Genomic DNA, 22,014 nt, shown 5'->3' with positions numbered 1-22,014 from the left:
ATTCATGCATATACACCTTGCCTTTGAGAAGCTGACTATGCCTATACCTCTCGGTGGGAGTCACGTGCTATGAAGTGGATGGAAGAAATGGAACCTTTACACCTCTGATGTCACCGCTCAGTGGTCTTTCCTATGCAAGCCATGTTTGTTGTGGGGCAGGAGACACTTATAGTTTAAGTTATGTGTTAATAGCAGTTTTTTCCTACATATTTGTTTGTCTTAACTATAAGTGTTTTTGTATACGGGTCCCCACCCCTCAAATGTCCCATTTTTATTTCATTAATTCATTGTTATAAAAAAAAAGGAAACTCAAAAAGTAGTTCCATGTAATTTTAGATTATATAATTTAAAATATATTTTTAAAAAAATGTAATATAGATTACATAATCTAAAAGATAATTACAAATTTAAAAAATAATTTCATATCAAAATATTTTGTTAAAAAATAAATTTTGGATTACATAATATTGAATATTATTACAATATAGAAAAAAAAAATTAGTGCTGCAAAGAATGAAATGCATAAGAAAACTAACATATTCCATCGCACAACCACAAACACAAATGCTTCCAAACTCTGTATACAACTACTAAAAAATCTTCAACGAGTGAAAATTGCGTTTTGGAGGTGCCTTAGGGTTGTTGGGGTATGGTGTGAGAGAAATTAAAAGAAGGAGTAGGTGAAAACCCTAGACGGAGTTTTGGATTTGTTTATTTTTTAATCGAAGGACAAAATTATTGTTGGTTATTAATTCAGATTTTATTATTATTAATTCAGATTTTATTACCCTTAAACTATTTTACCGTTATATTGCATTAATGATCAATTTATAGGCCTGTTAGTATTCTTAGTTTATAGCTTCCAGTAGTTGTAATTATTATATATATGATTGAGTGAATCAAAATGAATAAGATTAGTTTTGCAATTTTGTGCAATTACGTTCAATCAGTTGCTACAATCTTTTGTCTTCTCTTATTTCCTTCAATTAGTTCCTACAACTGGTATCAAGAGCTAGTCTGTTATCATGAACTCTATCCAATTATCAGTCCCTATCCTTGATGGAAAAAATTACAATTGGTGGTGTGTGCAAATGAGAGTTTTGTTTGATAATCATGAGTTATGGGATGCCGTTGAAAGTGGAGTGTCTGCATTAGTTGCTAATGCAACTGAGGCGCAACGAGTAGCGCATCGTGACCAGAAGAATAAGGACAATAAAGCTTTGTATCTCATTCATCAAGGGATGAATGACGAGACGTTTCAGGAGATAAAAGGAGCAACAACTGTCAGTGAGGCTTGGACAATTTTGTCAAGCAATTATAAAGGTGATGATAAGATCAAGAGGGTGCATCTTGAAACCCTAAGACGCCAATATGAACTGTTGCAGATGGAAATCACAAAGACTGTTGATGTCTATAAAAATAAAGTTATTGCCTTGACAAATCAGATGAAGACCAATGGTGAAACACATTCGGAGCAGGCAAAGGTGGAAAAAATTTTGAGGTCTTTAACTCCCAGATTTGAACATGTTGTTGCCGCAATTGAATAGGCCAATGACATTTCAAAAATGACAGTAAGGTTATTGTCTGGTTCTCTACGAGCGCATGAGCAGCGGATGAATGACAATAAGATTGAAAAACCAATTGAACAGGCTTTACAAGCACAAGCCTCAATTGGTAGCTCCTATCATGAACATGGTAGCTATTTCAACAAAGTTCGTGGTAGCCAGAATCATGGAGGCACTTGGCACGGGGAACGTGGTCGCGGAGGACGAGAAGACATTTATAATAAATCAAATGTTGAGTGTTATAATTGTCATAAACGTGGTCATTATGCAAATGAGTGCAGATCAAAAGGTGATAATCATCCTGCCAATTGTGCTCAAGAAGACAGTAATCACGTACAAGATGAAAAGGATCATACAATACTAAGGGCAACCACATCAAATGAAACCCCAAACAATCAGACTTGGTATTTGGATTCAGGTTGCACAAATAATGTGTGTGGTCAGAAGGAGTTGTTTGCAGATTTGGATGACTCATTTCGCACAAAAGTGAAATTCGGTGATGTCAGGTTCTTTCCGGTGACTGGAAAAGGGCAAATTCTTATCACATTGAAGAATGGTGATCACAGGTACATTTATGATGTTTTCTATGTACCTGATATGAAAAGTAATTTGTTGAGTATGAGACAACTGGCTGAGAAGGGTTATGAGATGCACATAGTTGAAAATAAATTATCAATTTTTGATAAAAAAAGGTAATTTGATTCTTAAAACCTTTTTATCAAAAAACCGCATGTTTCCAGTAGATATTCAAATGGGTGATTTCAAGTGCTTGAATGCAATAGTGAATAATGAATCGTGGTTATGGCATTTACGCTTTGGGCACTTAAATTTTCAGAGTTTGGAAAATCTTTCCAAAAGAAATTTAGTGAATGGTTTACCCCATATTCATCACCCTAATCAATTGTGAGACTTGCATTTTTGGAAAGAATCACAGGACACCATTTGTTAAGGAGCCTTAGCTTGCAAAATTTCCTTTGGAGCTTGTTCATACAGATGCTTTTGGCCCAATGAACATATCATCAGTTGGAGATAATAAGTATTTTTTAACCTTTATTGATGATTTTTCAAGGAAAACATGGATTTATGTATTGAAAAGCAAGGATGAGGTATTCCACTGCTTTAAAATATTTAAAGCATTTGTTGAAAGAGAGAGTGGCAGACAAATTAAGATGGTGTGTAGTGATGGAGGAGGTGAGTACAAGTCTAATGAATTCAAGAGGCACTGTGAAGAACTTGGGTTGCAACATAACATAACTTGCCCCTACACACCTCAACACAACGGAGTTGCTGAGAGAAAGAATAGAACAATCATGGACATGGCGAGGAGCATGCTTAAAGCGAAAGGTATGCCAAATTATTTTTGGGCTGAGGCCGTAACATGTGCGGTATATTTGATAAACAGATCACCCACTCGGAGTGTTCCTAACACAACTCCGATTGAGGCATGGAGTGGATTCAAACCCAATGTGTGGCACTTGAAGGTATTTTGGTCAATTACTTATGCTCATGTTCCCAATGCAACAAGATCAAAGTTGGATGATAAGGCAGTGAAGACCATTTTCATTGGATATAAGCATGGGGGATACAAATTGGACAATCCAATGACAAAGAAGGTGATTGTTAATCGTGATGTTACATTTGCCGAAGATGAGGAATGGCAATGGAATGCAACAGCTGAAATGGATTCGAAAAAATGATATATTTACGTTTTGAACGATGATGTGGAAGATAGAGTCACTTTTGAAGCACTTGCAGTTCAACCTGAAGTTGTAATTCAACCTGAAGTTGCAACTCCAATTGCAACTATGATAGAGCGACCAATAAGGCAACAACGATAACATGTACATCTTCAAGATTGCGAAGTAAATCTTGATGATTAAGTTGATGACAATGGAGATTTGGTTCACTTTGCTTTTCTTGCAGAATCAGAACCTGTGAGACTTGCCGATGCCATTCAACACCCTAAATGGCAAAAGGCTATGAATGAAGAATTGATGGCGATTGAGACAAACAATATCATGACTCAAATTGGGAAGGTTGTTCTAAATCAGAATTAAGGGAGGATGGTGGTTATTAATTCAGATTTTATTATTATTAATTCAAATTTTATTACCCTTAAACTATTTTACCGTTATATTGCATTAATGGTCAATTTACAAGTCTGTTAGTATTCCTAGTTTATAGCTTCCAGTAATTGTAATTATTATATATATATGATTGAGTGAATCAAAATGAATAAGATTAGTTTTACAATTTTGTGCAATTACGTTCAATCAGTTGCTACAATCTTTTGTCTTATTTTATTTCCTTCAATTAGTTCCTATAATTATAATTGCACAATTACTATGCGTGCAGTAAAAAGCAACCCACTATGCCTTCAATAAGATTTCACTATTTATATAATCTCATTTTATTAATATGCTAAGGTAGTAAAATAATCCATTTCATCTTACTTATTTACAAAGAAATTTGTTCAATTTATTTATTATAAAAATATTAAAAAAAAACAGATCAAAATTATGGATATATAGCTATTCATTTATGATTTCTTAAATTTAATGGATCATCCTATCCATATGAAATGAATCAAAATTAATTTAATAAACTTTTCACGATTAAACTTTTCTTAACTTTTTAAAATTTTCAAAAATATGTATTTAAATTTGTTTGGCAATATAATTTTGAAAACCTTTTTCAAAATATAATTTAATTTGTTTAAAATTTTATTTTTATGGATAGATATAGCCATCTATGAAAAAAATGTTAATGGATGGATTGGATTTTCATTAAATTGATTGAATTTCTAATGGATTAAAATGGACTAATGAATTTTTTTTTTATCTAATTTATTATAATCTGAAATAAAATTTATGTAATTCTTCTAATTTCTCACTTTCTAATGAAGGTTTAACCAAAATTAAGGAATATATTAAATTTATTTGACTAATCCAATTTGTCACTTTTGTATAAGCAATTTTAGGGAAAGAAAATGGTCTCCTGGCCCAAATTAGAAAAATCTTCAATCTAAAAAATAGCTATAAAAATACTTACAAGTCAAATGCAAGATTTTATTTTTCTTCACTTTAACAATCATATGCTATTATTGTATTAAAGTATTAATATGATATGAGAGAATAAGATAATAATTTTTTGGATATCAAACCATGTATATAAATAAAACTAATAAAATTTATATTACATTAAATGTTTGAATATTTAACTACATACATTTATCAAAATTATGTATGGAATTGCTCTTGCTTGCTGTGTTGTGCAATATTCTTCTAAATAAAAAACACATAACTTATCGATTTGATTTAATGAAGAAAGTAACCTAATTCAAAAACATAATAACCCCCTCCAATCACTCATACAAATTTTGTTATGTCTTTTGTCTTTATAGGACATGCGATGGTTTTTTTATATATACAATTGACTTTTTTATTTGTTTCTGTATGGACAGATTGCTCGATAATTGGAGTTCGGTGCACTAGGTGGGTAGGTCAGCTCGGTTATTGGGCCTATGAAACGGGTCATAAGTTTGACCCAATTTTATTGGTAAGTCCGTTGTGGCATAATAACCTTTTTATATGTTACTATAAGCCTACTAGTAAAGAGTATTTTTGAACCTAGGGGTACGTATAATACATGTGGCGCCTAGGTCAAGTAAATGTTTCTTTTAACCAAAGTATTGGTGTTCTAGGGCACATAGTGGTTAAGTTGCATGTATGGTAAAAGATGACGTTGCACCATGAGTTGGGTGTCCACGTAAGCAGAATATTCCCCTAATGATGACGCATAAGTTGGTGCACTGCTGACAGGTGGTTGTTCTATTATTATTTTATGCTCTCCTTAGAGATAAGATTCATTTCTGTTGCAACACCTTGAGAGAAGGCGCCCATAAACAAAATGTTTTCCTGTTGAGTATGCTTTCAGTTGAGACTAGATTCTCATGAGAGAAAGTTGTTACAAGAGATAAGCTATAAAAGGGGCTTGAGACCCCATGTAAAGATACGTTGTTTCTGAGACTAAAACTGAATACTTCTTAAACTCTAGTAAGCCCTTACTGACTTTATTGTCGGAGTGTAATCAACAGGTAGGGCCCCCTCTGTTTTAGCAGAGCTACATTCTAGTACAACAAGACGTAGAGCAGATTCCTGAAAAGGCGAACCAGAGCCAGAGCTTGTTGACAAGGTCAACCGACGAGGAAGTCAACTGGTGAGAACATTTGGCACCCATCGTGGGGCCCGATAAAGCTTGATCCCATCCACAGTTGTGTGTAAGTTTTCCAGCAATATAAGGAACACTAGGCAAGCATCGCTGGAATCCGAAGGAAGCGATGCCCCCACCCTACAACAACTTATGGATACCGTGAAAGCTCTCCAAGAGGCCAACGAGTAGTATAGGTGAGAGTAGGAGTGGGTCCAACAATAGACTAAAGCCGAGCAGGAAAGGCTGTTGGCCGAGGCCAAAGCCGAGCAAGAAAGGTTGATGGCAGAGGTAGTAGCTGAAGCAATGACAGAGGCTAAAGATGCAGAGGAAAAGCTTATTGCGGAAGCTCGAGTTGAGCAACTGCTCAAGCAAGATCAATTGATGGCGGAGATAGATGCTTCGCAAGCCAACAACGAGGAATTGTGCAAGGCTAACGAGGAATTATGCAAGAATCTACAACAGCTCGATCAACGCACTATAGTGGAGCGAGGTCCGAGTACACAACCAAGAGCTCATCCCAAGCCATTCTCGCAAGCGATCATGGATGCTATAGTACCAGCAAACTACATAACGCCTAAGATAGTCCAAGAAATTAAATTATCACCAATAGAAAAACAACATTCATAAGTAGATCTTCTATCAGACAAAGATCTTGCCCAATTTGCATCTGAATAACATACAACTCTAGTATGATTATTGTGACCATATAACAACACTAGGAGAACCTTTAATGAATTTTAATATACGAATGATTGCATTCCATTGATCAACACGTGATGAAATAAGAAATTGACTCACCATACTAACAAAAAATAAAATATCTGGACAAGTGACTGTAAGATAGTTCAATTTTCCAACTAATCTTCTTTACTTCTCAGGATCTAAGAGAGGCTCCCCCTGACTAGGTAGGAATTTGACATTAGTTGCCACATGGAAATGTTTTCCCTCCTACCTTTTTTACAATTATTGTTCACTTAACTTGTCATTTAGTTGGTGAGGCCAAACTTGGAGGCCGAGTTCATTATCGTTAGATGTATCCCATAGGAAGGTAAATGTTTTTGGCGCACATTTGAAGTTTTTTAAGCTTGATGTTTGATTATCCTAATTGCAAAATTATTTTATAGGTATTTAGGACATTTAAAATCATATGTTCGAAACAAGGCACAACCTGAAGGATGCATAGCTAAAGAGGTTCTCACCTTTAGATCTGAATATATAGAAGGGGTCAAGATAAGAAGTAATAGACCTTCACGTGTGGATGATTCTTGTAATACAAATATGCCACAATTGAGTACCATTTTTCCACCAATTGGTAGAGTAGTAAGTGCCTCTTCAACTTTTGAGATGTCAACCATGCAAAGAACTCAAGCACATCGATATGTGTTATTTAATTGGCCTGAAGTTACCCTTTTCATTGAGTGAGTATTAACACAAACTATAAATTTAATTATATTCAAAATGTGTCCTTAATGGAATCATTAGTGACATTCAATATTTCATTTTTTTGAATACATATGTGGACTAACTGTTGTATTATTTGAAGACTCGTTTTTGCTTCAAGGTACATGAAAATCTCCCTAAAAGAGATGTTATGTTCAAAATTGGCAAATTGTGAAGGGAGTATAGATGCAAGCTCTAGAATGAATTTTATGACCCACTGTTAAGCATAAATGACCTGATAAAGAATGTTCCAAATGGGCATAACATGTATTTTTGGATTATCGTCTGAAGCCTTCCATAGTGGTACATACTTTTCATTTGGTATATTTACACTAAGCTTGATTTTAAATTTGCAAAACTGATTTCATTTCACTGTGTAGAAACTGTGTAATAGGAATAGAGATATAAGAAAAAAATAGGTAATAAGAATAGAGTTATAAGAAAGAAACAGATTATTCCTCACATTGGTGGTACTATGCCATTGTCAAGAATGAGGGATAATTTGGTATATTTACTTATATGTAGATTTGTGAATTATAATATATTTTGATTTATAATATATTATGAATTTTTGTAATTATATTATCCTTTTTGGAACATATATAAAATTGAGACTGGTAGGAATATTGACCAAGTTGAGATGTGGAAGATCACAGAAGAGGAAGAATGACACCTCTATTAATGATGAAGCTATGGAGATTGGAGTAACTTTTAATTATTATGATTAGTTTTGAACCTCTGATTTGCATGTTTATGTTGAACAGAGTAACTGTTTTGGGTATATACTGTTTTTGGAACATACTATTTAGGACTATTTTGGATATTATTTTGGATATTGTTTTGGATATTGTTGTGGGAACATACTGTCTCTGCCATGGGTATATACTGTGTTGGACTTTTTTTGGACTATTTTGGATACTTTTGTGGGAACATACTGTCTTTGCCATGGGTATATACTATTTTGGATACTCTTTTGGATTGTATGCACATTCTCTGCCCCATTTTTCTTTGTTGCTTTGTAGATTAACTCGTTCATAATTCCCTGCACATATGGACCTATATGCACATTCTCTACCCTATTTTTCTAAGTGATTACACATTATTTTTGCCTTCAAAATATTGATCATTGCTTCCAATTTTATCTAGGAAAAAATGGATGAGCTAATGCTGGAAAATCCAGACACTGCATCACATATATCTATAAATGATCCAGTTGGTGTCATTTTTTGGAAAGAATCATCCAGGGAGGGTCAAAGGACTTTCATATGGATCTTGTCCTACCCTTGCTTTCAAGAAATCCATAACAAGGTTAAACAATGAGTCCTAGTTCCTCTAGTAGTAGGCCTTCACCAAATGTTTAAGAAAAGGTAGACCAAATAGCAACTGAACTTGCAACTGTAAGGAGACAAATGCATAATCTGCTAGCCTACATTGCTTCTAGACTAGATGTGCTGGAACATTTTGCTACAATGGCAACAAATTTGATACAAGCATCTATTAATGAGGTATCACTACAAAAAATTACGTATAAAGTGGCGGTTTTAATATGGCGGTTACTAATAACCGCCATAATTTGCCGTATAATACGACATTTTACGAACCGCCAGAATTATCCTTTAAAATGTGTCATTTTTAAGTGTCGCAATTATCCTTCATAATGAAATTCCCATTCCCGCGTTTACTTTCCCTCCCTACACCATTTCTCTTTATTCTAATTTTTTTTTTCTAAAACCTCTTGGAAATGTGCTTTCACAACCTCCATTACCTCCCACTCTCTTCCCCTTCTCTGCTAACTCACTCTCTTCCCCCCTCTCCAGAAACCCTTACGACGAAACCATAACACCATCTTCAGGAAACCCTAACGTTCCTTCCTCTGTCCGCCATTGCCGCCTTCGCACAAGATATTTTCAGGTTTGTGCTCGCGCGCCCTAACCCTCTGTCTTGGAAAATTTTTCGAAATCTAACTTCTGATTTGTGTTCATTGATTGTGCAACACGTACTCCCGACCTTCACTAACCCTTCCTCGGACGTTTACGAAACCCTAATGCTCACTCCTCAGTCCGCCATTGCCGCCTCCGTGCAAGGTTGTTTCAGGTTTGTGCTCGCGCCCTAAACCTCCATCTTCTGAAATCTTACTGTGTTTTTGCTTTGTAGAGTGAATAAGAGTTTTGAATTTGATGTGCTTTTTGTTTGTAGATCGTAATCATGTTTTCATTGATTTTTTAAGAAATAGAAGATGATTATTGTTTGCTTTAATGGGTTGGGAGAAATGTATGATTCGGAAAAAATAATATATATCACTATCTAAAAATTTGTCTGGCAGTGACTTAATTTAGTTTTGAAATAGACTTCTATTTTTTAGTTTGACACTGATGAGAGGCACTGATGAGTGATGATGATTGGTTAGATTTGTAATAAAGTCTATACCTCCCCTGCATGTGAGATAGGCCCTATAGGGCATGTGCCTTGTTCTTCGCCAAAATTGACTTACAGATCATATGGGTTTTCGATATAATGCAGAATTGTCAAACACTCTAAATATAATTGTGTAGTTACACAAAAAGGTTTTCGATTAGATGACCACAGTGGAGTTTACTAATGATAAAATTTAGACTCTAAATTATTGGGTGTTGAATCCTATGCCCTGTATCAGCAGCTACAAGTAAGATTCCTAAACCAATCCAAATGTCTTATATAAGATGGAGGGTTCTAGTTGAAACTGGAGCTGAAGATGGTGTGACTGTAAGCTTTGCTGCAGCAGAAGAGTGTAAGGAGGTTCAGGTGGTAATGGTTGGTGCAGGGGCTCATATTTCAGTCTTAAGGGTGTTGGTGAGGTTCTGCAGAAGTAGTAGGAAAGGTAGCACGAGGATTGCCTTTTGTTGGCTGAGGTAATCTAAACCCAATTTTAATAGCACCCAAAGTCGTGGCTTTTGCTGGCTGTTGGGTGATGGAGTAACTTCTTTGTAGGGAATGGCTCTTGCCTTGGCCTATGAGAATGTGCTATAGAAGTTGTGAAATTAGGAACACTAATGTAAGAGGGGCAGGGTGGCTTGGTGGACCTTAGTAGGATCATTTTTATGCAGTAATGGTGTTGAGTGCCCTGATTGTGGAGATGGCCTCGTGATAGAATGCTCTGCTCATGGTGTTCTAGAGTGAGGTGAGGTGGATGGTATGGTCTATGTGCAAGTTAATTTTGGATCTTGGGAGGTTATGGACAGGTAAGGAAGAGATACAAGTAGGAAGGTGCTGGAAGGAGGTGGAAGGCCTACTTTTTGTTCTGGTTAATCAAGGTGCCAAAGATGGAGCAAAAACAGTTTGTTGGTATGGACAGTTTTGTTGGTTGCTGGTTCTCTTAGCTACTGTGTTGGTTATCAAGCTAGCCAAAACTGGAGCAATAATCCGTGTAGTGCTTTTCAAGCTAGGAAAAGCCAGAGCACTCTCACTTGCCTCCTGTCTTTGTTGCTAGGAGAAAAGTTGTTGTGGAGGAGGGGTTTGGTGCCTTAAGGACCTGAAGTTTCTCTCGTTTACTGAGCAGCCTTTAAGGAGACTTTCTGGCGTTTTAAGTTGTGTAGGTACAAGGCAGGGGGCTCTATTTCTGGAGCTATTATGATGTGCATTACTTTTACGCAGATTTTGTGATGCTTCGGTGGTGGAAGGAAGATGAAGGAATGATGTCAAGGGCTTAATATGGTAGCTTGGGATGAAGAAGGAATAATGCTTGGGTATGGTAGCTTGGGATGAAGAAGGAATAATGCTTGGGTATGGTAGCAGTAGAGTTTATTCTTGGAATCACTGGGAGCATATTTGCCAAGCTGCCAATCTCTCTACTTATATAGCAGCAACCATGACAAATTAAAAGGTTTATAACCACTGCTTAGGCTTATGTCATGCAAATTTCTGCAGCAATCTTGGTGTGCTGGTTTTACCTGTTTAAGGTGTTCTAGTGCTTGGCAGCTTTTGAGGTGTAAACCTTAGCATGAGCCAAAGTAATATGCTAAAGCTGAAAAATTTAAGAAGTGAGGTAATGTCTATCTGGACCACTTCAAGGAGTGTTAGTGGAGTTTTAAAACATCTTTTTCTAAAGGAGAATGGGATGGGCTTGTGATAGGGATTTGTAACTATGGCCCACAAGTGTGAAGGTGTTTTCGTCTTAGGTGGAGTAATGAGGTGAAGGATGGTAATCATAGGAAGAATGACCCTGTTGGTTAGGTTGGAATGTATTGGTTAGTGATTAACTTACCTTTAGAATAGATTGTTATTTTTAGTTTGACTCTGTCGTATCTTTGTTAAACAATTTAAAGAGTGATTTTAGTCAACTTTCTTAAAAAAAACAAATAAATTTTAAAAAAAAAATATGTATTTCTAAAATTTAAATTACATTATTAAATTTAAATTTTAAATATAATTATTTAATATATAAATGAATATAAATTATAATAAATATTTTTTTAAAGTAATATGACTTTTTTAAATATAATTTCTATTTTATAAAACAGATGAATCCAACTTAATCTTCATTTAGGCTACAAGCCAAAAGATTGCATGCTATATTGGGGTGAAGAGAATGAAAGCTTAGAAGAATGTAAACGGTGCAAAACGTCTAAGTGGAAAGATAAAGATAAGAAACAATATGCAAAAATCTTGCGTTACTTTCCATTAAAGTCAAGATTGCAACGATTGTTTATGAGTTCTAAGACAACTGAATCTATGACATGGCATGCATCAAAGGATAACCAGGATGGGTTGATGAGGCATCCTAGAGATTCTGAGGCTTGGAAAGCATTTGATCTATTACATCCAGAATTTGCAAATGATCCTCGAAATGTACGGCTGGGCTTAGCTAGTGATGGCTTCAACCCTTTCGGAACCATGAGTACAAGTTATAGTATATGGCCAGTAGTCCTCATCCCATAAAATCGTCCTCCTTGGGAGTGTATGAAGCAAACCTCTTTCATCCTATCCATGATAATTCCTGGAAAACAAATGACTGGAAACGACATTGATGTATACTTACAACCACTCATAAAAGAATTAAAGGAGCTCTGGTTTGATGGAGTGCAAACATTTGATTATTCTAAAAAAGAAATGTTTACATTGCGAGCAGCTTTGTTGTGGACAATTAGTGACTTCCCTGGCCTAGGCAATTTATCTGGATGGAACACGCACATTGGTCTTGCTTGCCCAACTTGTAACTTTGACACTGAGTCTTCTTTGTTGTATAGGGGCAAATATAGCTTTATGGGATTTTTACATAAAGACCACAAATTCAGACTGAGTCGTTCTCTTTTTGACGGAAGAACTGAACTAAGGGAAGCACCAGAAGATTTGTCAGGGTCAGACATATTTGAACAAGTTCATGGTGTCAATGTTACATTTGGAAAACCATTAGAACCTATCCATACAAGTAAAAGGGGTCGGGGAAACAATGTTGTTGAAGTTGTTGGAGTAGAACAATGGAAAAAGAGAAGTATATTTTTCGACCTTCTTTATTGGGAGACGAACTTGTTACGCCATTGTCTAGATGTCATGCATATTGAGAAAAATGTTTGTGACAATGTTTTGTATACGTTACTCAATGACCCTAAGAAATCAAAAGATAATTTAAAAGCCCAAAAGGTACTTAAAGAAATGGGTATAAGGAAGGAACTTTGGCCGGATGAAAGAGGAAGATTTCGGCCAAGTTTGTTTTCATTGTCAAAAGCAAAGAAAAAAACGTTTTTACAAACACTGAAAGATATCAAAATGCCAGATGGATACTCAAGTAATATTTCAAGGTGTATTGATTTGAAAGCTGGAAAGATTTTTGGCCTCAAGAGTCACGATTGTCATATTCTTATGGAACATTTACTACCCATTTCCATACGTAATGTTTTACCAAACAATGTGACTGCAGTGGTAGTAGAACTATGTTCATTTTTTCGACAATTATGTGGCAAAAGTTTAAGTCAAACCGAACTTGATAAACTTCAGTTCCGCATCATTGAAACTCTTTGCCACATGGAAATGTTGTTCCCTCCTACCTTTTTTACAATTATGGTGCACTTAACTTGTCACTTAGTTGGTGAGGCCAAAGTTGGAGGCCCAGTTCATTATCGTTGGATGTATCCTATAGAAAGGTAAATGTTTTTGGCACACATAGAGTTTGAATTTTTTTAAGCTTCATGTTTGATTCTCCTAATTGCAAAATTATTTTATAGGTATTTGGGACATTTAAAATCATATGTTCGAAACAAGGCACAACCTGAAGGTTCCATTGCTGAAGGATACCTAGCTGAAGAGGTTCTGATCTTTAGCTCTGAATATATGGAAGGGGTTGAGACAAGAAGTAATAGACCTTCACGTGTGGATGATTCTTGTAATACAGATATGCCACAATTGAGTACTATTTTCCCACCAATTGGTAGAGTAGTAAGTGCCTCTTCAACTTTTGAGTTGTCAACCATGCAAAGAACTCAAGCACATCGATATGTGTTATTTAATTGCCCTGAAGTCACCCCTTTCATTGAGTGAGTGTTAACACAACTATAAATTTAGTTATATTCAAAATGTTTCTTTAATGGAATCATTAGTAACACGTTGGTTATGATTATTTTCTTAGGGAATTTAAAGGTCATTTGAGAAGGATGTTTAGAGGGAGAAGAATTTCAAATACAAAGATAGAAAGGAGTGTTAATAAAGATTTCATTAATTGGTTTCCTCAAAGGGTACGTAGAATATGTTTTCATAATTGTTTGATTAAAATTTTTAACATATCTTCACACATTCAATCCTTATTTTTGTAGATTAATAACCCAGACATTTCAAGTACAGTGTCAGATGATCTTAAGTATTTATCTCAAGGTCCAACTCCACATGCTAGAAGATTTTCTGCCTTCAATGTAAATGGATTCAAGTTTAGGACCGAAAGTCGAGAACATGGGTTAAAAACCCAAAATAGTGGAGTTTACTTAACTTCATCAACATCATGTGTGGCAAGTAGGGCAGATCAAAACATTAGGGAAGCGGATTTGGCATACTATGGAAAATTAGAAGATATAATTGAGCTTAATTACTATGGTCGTTTTAAAGTGACATTGTTCAAATGTAAGTGGGCTGACATCACAGGGGATAGGGGGCTTAGAAAGGATCCGTGGGGTTTCACTTCGGTTAATTTTTCAAGATTAATTCACATGGGAGATCGTGAGGAGCATGATCCGTATATTGAAGCTTCACAGGCTGAAATGGTATATTATGTTAATGATGAAGTTAACAAGGATTGGAAAATTGTCATCCACTTGAAACCACGAGACTTGTATGATATGGGAGAAGGACATAATGAAGTTTGTGAAGTGGAACCATGTCCACAACAAGACTTAAATTAATTTTTCAGCGAGTCTGAACATTTGCCATTGTTTAGGGATGATGAAGACGATGAGTTATTAAACGAGGACATCAATGATCATGAACTTCATGAAAATGAGTCAATGTCAGAGTAATAATAAGCTTCGTTTGTTAATAAAGTTGCACATGTATGGTTAATGTCAATAGCACATGTATTTGATTATGTACTTTGATATACACCATTATATCTTGTTTTTGTTCTTCATTCTTTCCTTTTTATGTGCAGATATGCCTAGGCCTAAGAAAATTAAGAACTTGCTCAAGGCAATTGATGGACATAGTTCAGACACATCTGTGGGGAACTATGTTCAACTTAATGACACGCCTCAAAGTACACGTCAACAAATAACCAAATCTGCTCAACCACATTTTGGATCTCCATTACCACAAGCATTTGGACATACACCACCACAAATCTCACAATCTGCACAACTACGAAATTTACAACCTACTTTTGAATCAGCAGCACTACCACAAACTAAGTCTGCTCAACCACACACATCTAAGTCTACACTACCACATACGTCTGAGTCTACACTACCACACACATCTGACTTTGTACTACCACATACATCTGACTCTGCACTGCCACATACATCTGACTCTACATTGCCACATGCATCTGAGTCTGCAGAACCACATACCCCTCAGCCTACACAACCGCATACATCAGAATCTGAAGCAGAAAGGGTGCCACCAAGAAAAGGCATGCAGTCAAACCACTATTGGTTTATTGATACTATAGGTAAAGATATGTTAATTTTTCTATTGTGTTTTTCTTTTCATTTAATTACTTTCATTGCAGATACCTTAATGTATTATACTTTGTAGATGAGCATGGAGTTACTCAGAAAATGAAGCTCAAGGTTAGGGATGCTCATAACTTGCCCAGTGGAATACGTGTGGTTGTCGACTATGATGATAACTTTCAACCCATTGGAGAAGCATGTGGTTTGCTTGCTGGAGTTTTGGACAACTAGCAGGAAATCATATATTGTTGCCTATAAGTTTTGAAATTTGGTCATCTGTGCCTGATACTTACAAGGATACTATATGGGAGAGTACACTGAAGGTAATTGACCCTACATTCAATACAACATTAAATATGTACATTCTTATTTCTTTTTTTGAATATATATGGACTAATTGTTGTATTATTTGAAGACTCGTTTTTGCTTCAAGATAAATGAAGACCTCGCTAAAAGAGATGTTATGTTCAAAATTGGCAAATGGTCTATGACCCACTGTTAAGCAGAAATGACCTAATAAAGAATATTCCAGATGGTCTTAGCATGGAGTAATGGGCTATATTTGTGGATTATCGTCTCAAGCCTTCCACAGTGGTACATACTTTTCATTTCATGTATTTTCACTAAGCTTGATTTTAAATTTGCAAAAACTAATTTCATTTTACTTTGTAGAAACTGTGTAATAGGAATAGAGATATAAGAAAGAAACAGACTATTCCTCACACTGGTGGTGCTATGCCATTGTCAAGAAGGAGGGATAATTTGGTATATTTACTTATATATAACTTTGTGAATTTCGCATATATTTTGATTTATAATATATTATGAATTTTTGTAATTATATTATCCTTTTTGAAATGTATAGAGAATTGAAACTGGTAGGAACATTGGCCGAGCTGAGATGTGGAAGATCACACACAAGAGGAAGAATGGCACATATGTTAATGATGAAGCAATGGACATTGGGGTAAGTTCTAATAACATATATCAATTTTGGGCTATTTTGGATACTGTCTTGGACTATTTTGGACACTATTTTAGGAACATATTATCTCTGCCATGGGTTTATATTGTTTTGGACTATTTTGGACTGTTTTGGGCTATTTTGGATGTTGTCTTTGACTATTTTTTACATTGTTTTGGACTATTTTGGGAACATATTGTCTCTGCCATAGGTATATACTGTGTTGGATTGTTTTAGGCTATTTTGGATGCTGTCTTGGACTACTTTTTACATTGTTTTGGACTGTTTTCGGAACATACTATCTCTTCCATGAGTATATACTATTTTGGACTGTTTTGAACTTTTTTAGGCTATTTTGGATACTGTCTTGGACTATTTTGGACACTGTTTTAGGAACATATTATCTCTGCCATGGGTTTATATTGTTTTGGACTATTTTAGATTGTTTTGGGCTATTTTGGATGCTGTCTTGGACTATTTTTTACATTATTTTGGACTGTTTTGGGAACATATTGTCTTTGTCATGGGCATATACTGTTCTGGATTGTTTTGGGCTATTTGGATGCTGTCTTGGACTATTTTTTACATTGTTTTGGACTGTTTTGGGAACATATTGTCTCTGCCATGGGTATATACATTTTTGGACTGTTTTAGGGTATTTTGGATATTGTCTTGGACTATTTTGGACATTGTTTTAGGAACATATTATCTCTGCCATGGGTTTATATTGTTTTGGATTGTTTTTGGCTATTTTGGATGTTGTCTTGGACTATTTTTTACATAGTTTTGGACTGTTTTGGCCATGAGTATATACTGTTTTGGACTATTTTGGACTGTTTTGGATACTGTCTTGAACTATTTTTACATTGTTTTGGGACCAAGTTGTCTATGCCATGAGTATATATTGTTTTGGACTATTTTGGATTGTTGTGGCCTATTTTGGATGCTGTCTTAGACTATTTTTGACATTGTTTTGGACTGTTTTGGGAACATATTTTCTTTACAAAAGATTGCAGATTTCCTAGTTCCTTGGATTATATATGCACGGAGTTTTGGATTTGATAAATAGTATTTTCATTACTATTGTTATTGTTTTTCGACATGGACCGTGTTTCTTTTTTAATGTTGGTTGCTTCCATTTTTATGTAGGAAAAAATTGATGAGCTAATGCTGCAAAATCCAGACACTGCATCAGATATATCTCCAAATGATCCAATTGGTGTCATTTTTGGAAAGGAGCATCCAGGGAGGGTCAGGGGACTTTCATATGGAGCTTGCCCAACCCTTGCTTTCAGGAAATCCACAACAAGGTTAAGCAATATGAATCATGGTTCCTCTAGTGGTGGGTCTTCAACAAATGTTGAAGAAAAGGTAGACCAGATGGCAACTGAACTTGCAACTGTAAAGAGCCAAATGCATACTCTACTAGCCTACATTGCTTCTAGACCAGACGTGCCAAAACATTTAGCTGCAATGGCAGCAAATTTGGTACAACCATCTATTAATGAGGAATAAATTATATACTTAAAATTTTATTCTAATACTGTTTTAATTTCTTTTTTTTTTTAAATTCTCAGTTAACTATAAACATATTTTAACTTATTTCAGGCACCGGATGTTGGAAGTGATGCTCCATCACCAAACCAGAATATAAGATCAAGTGGAGGCAGTAAAACAAATTAGGATTGGAGTTTTAGTTCTAATATGTTTAGAAAGTGAAACAATTTCTATTTTGACAATTTAATTTACTTGTTGTTTGGATTAGTTTGACATTTTCAACTTTGTTCTTTAAATGAATGAATGAAGTCATCTTTTCATTATTATATTTCTCAATTTTAATTATATTATGAAGTAATTGTATTATGAAATTAATTTATATGATAATTTAATTATATTATGAAACTTAATTGTGTATTAAATTTAATTATAATATAAAATTAAATAATATTATGAAATTGATTTATAATATGAAATTTAATTATAATATTAAATTTAATTGTAATATGAAATTTAATTATAATATGAAATTAAATTATAAAACAGAATTAAATAAAATATTAAAAATATTAAAAATAAAATTAAATATTTAATATTTAAATTATGCAGTCATAAAGGTTATCATAAACGTCATACTATACCGTATTAACTGGCGTTTATAACTGCCACAATTTACGTTGGAATTGGTTTACCAGTTTGAAAATTACGACATTTATAACTGACGTAAATTACATGCTTAAAACCGCCACATTATACAATACATAATATGGCGTCTGCTACAGCGGTTCTCACTTGACCGCCACATTAAACTTTGTGGCGGCAAGAATGCTAGCGTTATTGGGTACCGCCACAGATGTAAAATGTGGCGGTTATAAATGCCAGGTTATACGAAAATAACCGCCGCCACATACACGTTTTTTTGTAGTGTATAAACTACTATACTTAAAATTTTATTATAATATTATTCTCATTTATTTTTTAAAAATTGTCAATTAATTCTAAACATATTTAAACTTATTCCAGGCATTGGATGTTGGAAGTGGTGCTCCATCACCAAACTAAAATATTATAGGATCAAGTGGAGGTAGTAAGACAAATTAGGATTGGGAGTTTAGTTGTAATATGTTCAGAAAGTGAAACAAATTATATTTTGACAATTTAATTTACTTGTTGTTTGAATTAGTTTGACATTATCAACTTTCTTAATGAATGAATGAAGTCATCTTTTGATTATTATATCTATCAGTTTTCATTATATTATGAAGTATAATTATATTATGAAATTATTTTATGTTATAATTTAATTATATTACGAAATTTAACTGTGTACTGAAATTTAATTATAATACGAAATTAAGTGATATTACGAAATCAAATTATAAAACATAATTAAATTAATTATTACAAATATTAAAAATAAAATAAAATATTTAATACTTTCATTATGATAGTTGTAATGGTTATTATAAATGTCATATTATACCTATTAAGTGACGTTTAAAACTGTCGATATTTACACTTAAATTAGTTTACCCAATTTCAAAATTACGACATTTATAACTGACATAAATTACATGCTTAAAACTGCCACTTTATACAATGTATGGCGTTTGCTACAACTATTCCTAATTGACCACCACATTAAACTTTGTGGTGGCAAGATCCATGGCGGTACGCAGTACCTCAACACGCGTATAATGTGACGGTTATAAACGTCAGGTTATACAAAAATAACCGCTACTACATACACGTTTTTTTTGTTGTGGTCATACTAAGTATGTCAAGGAACTGTTAAAGAAATTCAGGCTAAATGATGCTAAAATTATGTGTACTCCAATGCATTGCACAATACGTGATTCATGCATTTAGCGAGAAAATAAAAATAAAACCTTAATGATTGAAGATTTATAAATATAGAATGATTTCAAAACATGAACGAAAGATCAAGATGTATTCGAACCTTCAGATCATAAGTTTCCTTTTAAAGTGAAAATACAATACAAGTTTTTGGAAAGCTCAAGTACAAATGTGTCGAACCTCCAACTTTCAATTTTCTATGGATGAAAAATATTTTAGAGATGAAGTATGTGATTAAGACGCACAAACTTCATCAAAACTGAAGTTACCATATAAAGCTTCAAATTACAATATTTTTTCCTAACATGAAAGCTTTTATATAAAAAAAAGAAAAGTTACCATATAGAACGTCTAAGGATACGAAGAAAGAATGATAATTTAATCAGATGTTCAAATTAAAAGGATTTAAATCATCAATATTCACATTCATACAAACCCTAAACCCTAAACCCTAAACATTTCAAATTACATCACACGATCAAGACGTGCAAGAAATTTTAGTGCAAAAGTTTCCACATGAAACATCTAACAACTATATGGTGAAGTATACATTGCAACCTCCAAATGATCATTATCTAAGTGCTATATAAAGACTTGGAGAATGAATAACAACTCACACACATAACAACGTAGAAAAAACAATTTCTACCACGTGTTTTGTGAATAAAATCTCATATATTTGCTTTGAGTCATAATAATAGAATTATCAGGAAAATATTTTCAAGACCAAGAAAACAATCAAGATGAACAAGATTTTTAACAAAGTTGCATGAACTTTGGTTATAATATGTTGAATCAGAGTGTCAAAGCTACTAGTGATTATGATGTGAACAATATATACCAAAAAATATATAACTTAAGATTGTTTTCTATAAACAAAAAGAGAAGAGTCATGTGAACAATATATACCAAAAAATATATAACTTAAGATTGTTTTCTATAAACAAAAAGAGAAGAGTCACATTTACTGTTGCCAAATCCAAACTAACGAACGGTAGTTTGCAATATCTCAAACCATCACTGTGGTGTCTATTTTAGTCCACAAAGAGATTTCTTCAATTTACAAACATGAAATTTGTCACTCAGTTCAAATCCAAGAGGTTGTGTCATATAAACTATTTCTTCAAGAAAATCATTTAAAAAGACATTATTGAAATCAAGCTGAAACAATTTACATTCATGGGCAATAGCAAGAGTAAGAACAATTCTAATAGGAACATGTTTTACATTCATGTTAACCATTATGTAATTGAGAATATCCTAAGATCAAACACTCATCGAATTTAAAGTCAAGTAAGTTTGTGAGAATGATAAGGTCGTAATAAAGAAAAGCAAGCACAACCAAACACTTGGAGAAATTAAAAAAATATGGATCTTTATTAAAAAGAATAAAATAAGGAATGCCAAAAGTTTAGAAAAGTTATAGGTAACCTATTTATGAGATATATAAGAGTGGTAAATGCATAGTCCCAACACCATGATGGGATAAAGTAAGACCCAAATCAACATGTCTATATTTTCTTTCAACATCATTTTGATCATGTGTATGAGGACAAACGAAACGAGACTATGATTAATACTCTGATTGCCGAAAAATTAGTGAAAGGTTGATATTATCCACCCCGATTAGAGTGAGTATTTTTAATTTTTGAATTAAGTTGTATATCAACCATTGATCTAAAGGTTTGAAAAATAGACGATGTTTCAACATTACGCTTTATTTGGAAATCCAAGTGAACCTTGAATAGGCATTAGTGAAAATTAATTTTAAAAAAATAAATAAATAGATTTAAAGACATGAGAAGACAATTTATATGATTTAGCAATACAACAAGATGAGCAAAAGTAAGTCAATTTTATTGGATGATGATGTATGTACAAAAGATAAATTGATAATATTTACTTATTTATATATAAGCTTTAACACCATCACTAAACTAAGTGTTATTTGTTGAACAACTGAGGATTTTAGAGGATGACTACAACAAAGAGGAATGATTTTGAAGCTTGAGATTATGAAAGGAATAAAGTCCATCAACATCAACAGTTCCTTAAAGAACTTTATTCGTCCAATGAGATTTGAAAAGACACTTATCATAATGAAATTCAAAGAAAATATAAGTTGTTGGATATTTTAAGTTTGACCAGTTACATAAAAAATTGCAATAAAATCTGGTATCCAAGAAGCATTTCTAGTTCCTTGAGAGTTGGACATCAGTCGAAACTAACAATTATTTATTCATACCAAGAGTTGAAATAATTAATTGCTATTATGTTTTATTAACATCACTTCTACTAGGGAAAAAGAGGTAGGAGAGATGATGCAAAGTAAAAGTATACAAAATTACTG

The 22,014-nt window shown here is 33.8% G+C and overlaps 1 protein-coding gene across 1 annotated transcript; it reads left to right on the top strand.

The window, feature by feature from the left end:
- Nucleotides 1–1,091: 1,091 nt before the first annotated feature.
- On the top strand, nucleotides 1,092–1,547 carry LOC137839106 (uncharacterized). Its single transcript, XM_068648236.1, has one exon. It carries the CDS (start codon nucleotides 1,092–1,094, stop codon nucleotides 1,545–1,547), a length of 456 nt encoding a protein of 151 aa, XP_068504337.1.
- The last annotated feature ends 20,467 nt before the right edge of the window (nucleotides 1,548–22,014 follow it).

This window comes from Phaseolus vulgaris, chromosome 3 (genome assembly GCF_000499845.2).
Source record: "Phaseolus vulgaris cultivar G19833 chromosome 3, P. vulgaris v2.0, whole genome shotgun sequence".
Taxonomy (NCBI): Eukaryota; Viridiplantae; Streptophyta; class Magnoliopsida; order Fabales; family Fabaceae; genus Phaseolus; species Phaseolus vulgaris.
The sequence above is the reverse complement of the archived record's forward strand: the minus strand, read 5'-3'. Positions and strand labels throughout refer to the sequence as shown.

Excerpts from the sequence above, each read along its gene's own strand:
- LOC137839106 (XM_068648236.1), top strand. The coding sequence starts at position 1,092 with ATGAGAGTTTTGTTTGATAATCATGAGTTATGGGATGCCGTTGAAAGT.